At 41.9% G+C, this 3,775-nt stretch overlaps 1 protein-coding gene across 2 annotated transcripts; it reads right to left on the reverse strand.

The window, feature by feature from the left end:
- Positions 1 to 7: 7 nt before the first annotated feature.
- LOC116379740 (cip1-interacting zinc finger protein-like) lies at positions 8 to 3,293 on the reverse strand. 2 transcript variants are annotated; one of them, XM_031841708.1, is made up of 9 exons: positions 3,245 to 3,293; positions 2,557 to 2,617; positions 2,280 to 2,459; positions 1,936 to 2,021; positions 1,722 to 1,792; positions 1,487 to 1,627; positions 1,091 to 1,185; positions 922 to 1,015; positions 8 to 771 (listed from the first exon to the last, which is right to left on the reverse strand). In XM_031841708.1, exons 2-9 carry the CDS (start codon positions 2,577 to 2,579, stop codon positions 604 to 606), a joined length of 858 nt encoding a protein of 285 aa, XP_031697568.1. In that variant the 5' UTR covers positions 2,580 to 2,617; positions 3,245 to 3,293; the 3' UTR covers positions 8 to 603. The 2 variants fall into 2 exon arrangements, with proteins under 2 accessions (XP_031697568.1, XP_031697569.1); XM_031841709.1 differs by having other exon boundaries at positions 1,487 to 1,621; positions 2,557 to 3,289.
- Between the last annotated feature and the right edge of the window lie 482 nt (positions 3,294 to 3,775).

Consider the following 3,775-nt stretch of genomic DNA (forward strand, 5'->3'; position numbering starts at 1 on the left):
ACATGTGGTGTTAGTACTAGTACTGCAGTAAACATGTGGTGTTAGTATTAGTACTGCAGTAAACATGTGGTGTTAGTATTAGTACTGCAGTAAACATGTGGTGTTAGTGCTAGTACTGCAGTAACCCTGTGGTATTAGTACTGGTACTGCAGTAAACATGTCGTATTAGTACTAGTACTGCAGTAAACATGTGGTGTTAGTACTAGTACTGCAGTAAACATGTGGTGTTAGTACTAGTACTGCAGTAACCCTGTGGTATTAGTACGAGTACTGCAGTAACCCTGTGGTATTAGTACTGGTACTGCAGTAAACATGTGGTATTAGTACTAGTACTGCAGTAAACATGTGGTGTTAGTACTAGTACTGCCGTAACATGTGGTGTTAGTACTAGTACTGCAGTAAACATGTGGTGTTAGTACTAGTACTGCAGTAACCCTGTGGTGTTAGTACTAGTACTGCCGTAACATGTGGTGTTAGTACTAGTACTGCAGTAAACATGTGGTGTTAGTACTAGTACTGCAGTAAACATGTGGTGTTAGTACTAGTACTGCAGTAACCCTGTGGTATTAGTACTAGTACTGCAGTAAACATGTGGTGTTAGTACTAGTACTGCAGTAAACATGTGGTGTTAGTACTAGTACTGCAGTAACCCTGTGGTATTAGTACCTGCTCCTTGTGCTCTGCAGACTTCATGTGCTCCACAAACTTCCTGGGAGTCCTGAAGTGACGTTTACACACGGGACAGAAGGGACGACACAGCTGCTTACACATCTGGAGACACACACAATACTTCCTGTGACCTCTTCACAATAAAAGCCTTTGATTCATAAGTGGACATGTTTTCAATGCGGAGCAGCAAAGGAGCCCTTCTGACCAATCAAAACCATAGGTGACTGTGATGTCATCAGAGTCATTTCCTACCTTGTGTTGTTTTGTCCGTCGATGGATGATGATGTCATCACTGAAGTGAGTCTGACAGGTGTCACACCAGCGCTGAGCATCAGGCCGACACCCCCTGGAGGACAAAAGTGAACCAATCAGGCCAGTCCACAGCGTGTGTGTGTGTGTGTGTGTGTGTGTGTGCGTCTACCTGTCCTGCAGTGTGTGTATGTTGAAGCAGATGGAGTGTGTCATCGCCGTCAGTTTCTTCAGGTGTTCTGATCCGCTCATGTGTTCCTGAAACACCTGAACACACACAGTATTGTCGTACTGTAGTACTGTAGTATTGTAGTACTGTAGTACCGTAGTATCCTAGTATTGTAATACCGTAGTATTGTAGTACTGTAGTACTGTAGTATCGTAGTATTGTAGTACTGTAGTATTGTAGTACCGTAGTATTGTAGTATTATAGTACCGTAGTATTGTAGTACTGTAGTATTGTAGTACAATACTACGGTACTACAATACTACAGTACTACAGTACTGCAATACTAGGATACTACAGTACTACAATACTACAGTACCGTAGTACTGCTGTGTTTCTCACCTGCAGAGAGCGACAGGTGAGGTCACAGACGTGACAGTGGAGTCCACCTGTCTGTCTGTCAGCTGTCCTGTCTGTCTGTCCAAACTCTCTGCTCTCACTGCTCTGCTGGATGGTTACCTTCAGTGACCTCACAGGCTGTAGCTGACACACACACACACACACACACACAGGAAGTATTACAACAGTGAATCCATGAGTGATGTCATGACCTGAGATGATGTCAGTGTTTCATCACCTCAGCTGCTCTGCTGTCATCACTGGGTTCTGCTGCCTGCTGGTCTGGAGTCAGTCTGGACCGAACATCGTCTGAGATACACACACACACACACACACACACACACACACACACACACGTTACACCAAAAAATGTCCGCCGCTCTGAGCATCCTACTATTTTGATTTGAAACTACAGTTGCTTCACAACAACTACAACACACACAGACACACACCTGCTGTGGAGCTGCTCTCACTTCCTGATTGATCACATGACGCTGGGACTTTCTCTCGATTGGTCAGAGCTGCTGCTTCTACAGCTCTGAGAGAACAACAACAACAACACAGTATAAACATGAGTTATGTTGTTGTTTGTTTGTGTCTCTTTGATAACTAAAGGAACTGCAGATCTGTTTACTTTATTCAACTTGCTTTTATGAAACATAAAAAACATTTGAAAGCTTGATTTTGTAACAATTTATTTGATCTTGTTTAGTAATCAATAATAAAAAGTGATGATCTGTTAAATAGAGTTATGTTTCTGTATTAATATTCTACATAAACATCAACAGTAACAGACCCGTCCAGTCGGGCCCTCTTTGTCTCTCCTGGACCTCCATGGGGTCCCGGCTCTCCTCTCTCTTCTTCGGTGGTGGAGGAGGAGCTGTCGACCGGCTGAGTCGGGAGGTGTCTCCTGTGAACGGGGCCGACCGGGAATCGAACCCCCGTCACGCTGCTCGCTGCGGCAGGTATGAAACACCTGAGAGGAGACACACAGTCCAACCAGAGAACAGCTGATCACGTGGATCCTACCAGTGACCACTAGAACCACTAGAACCACTAGAACCAGTCCTTACCTGTCTGCTCTCTGTTTGACCATGTTGAAGACCAGTTGATGGAAACGTTTTCAACAGTTTCCTTCAGAATAAAGTTACAAAACAACACCGGAAGCTTTAATAATAATAATAATAATAATAATATCTATCAGCCATTAAATTACTGTAACTTCATGGAGTAAAAAGCTAAAATATCTTCATCTGAAACGTGGTGAAGATATAATCTCTAATTGTTCATTTTATTTTGAAAAGTCCCATCTGAGGTTCAGAGTTTAGTAAACCTTGAGACTTAAATCACTTTTATTTAAGTCTATTTACTGAACACAGAACTGGTTCATAACTACGTTTCGTTTTTAAAGAACTACGCTGAGACAGAAAACTACGTCACTCTGACGTGAAATACAACAAACATTACAACAAATGAGTGTTTGGTCCGTACTATTTAAGCCTAATTTACAACTGGCTTCTACAGATTCATATAATGTCTAAATCAGTTAAGAATACGCGACTGTTCTCCGTTAATAGGAAGACTAACTTTAAGTCTCAGAGTTCTGAAGTGAGTCTGGCACCGTGTGACCGGATACAGAGGCTTAAAGAGACCTTGGTGTTTCATGTCGCTCTGCTGTCTGACAAAGCTTGAAGGTACATTTACTATCGCAGTAAAGACATTTAATTGAATCTGAATACAGTTTATTTTAGCTCAACTTACCGCTCAGCAGAAGCTAAAGCTAGCGCGGCTACATGTAAACAGACTGACGGGTGGACTCTGAGCTGCTCAGCGCCCCCTGGAGGCTTGGAGGAGGAACTGCTCCTCACGAGACCAGATCAAGTACATACATAAATACACACAGCACACACGTTACACATTCTATATATATATATATATATATATATATATATATATATATATATATATTACTATATGAGGAAGAGTAAAAACAAAGAAAGACATGAAAGAGTGAGAGAGTGAACCTTCAGAATAAACTGACGTTTTAATGAACGACCTCATTAAACTTGTTCTACTTCTGGTTTTACATGTTGTGAGTTTTATTGTTTAACATCTTTATGAATGATTCATGTTCGTCTGAGAACAGATGAAACAAACAGATGTTAAACTAGGAACACATGCAGCGATCTGATTGGCTGCTGAGGGCTGGAAGTTATTCCAGGGTTTTAGTGAAAGTGCTGGTATTTCCTGGATACTACACACACACACACACCTTCACACACACACACACAC

The sequence above is a fragment of the Anarrhichthys ocellatus genome, unplaced genomic scaffold (assembly GCF_004355925.1).
Source record: "Anarrhichthys ocellatus isolate YVR2014 unplaced genomic scaffold, GSC_Weel_1.0 scaffold5053, whole genome shotgun sequence".
Lineage (NCBI taxonomy): Eukaryota > Metazoa > Chordata > Actinopteri > Perciformes > Anarhichadidae > Anarrhichthys > Anarrhichthys ocellatus.

Bases quoted from the DNA above. Each gene is read 5' to 3' on its own strand.
- LOC116379740 (XM_031841708.1), bottom strand. From the start codon at position 2,579: ATGGTCAAACAGAGAGCAGACAG. The intron at 1,793-1,935 runs GTGTGTGTCTGT...TGTGTATCTCAG, and splicing joins TGAGAGCAGCTCCACAGCAG to ACGATGTTCGGTCCAGACTG. The intron at 1,016-1,090 runs GTAGACGCACAC...TTTGTCCTCCAG, and splicing joins ATACACACACTGCAGGACAG to GGGGTGTCGGCCTGATGCTC.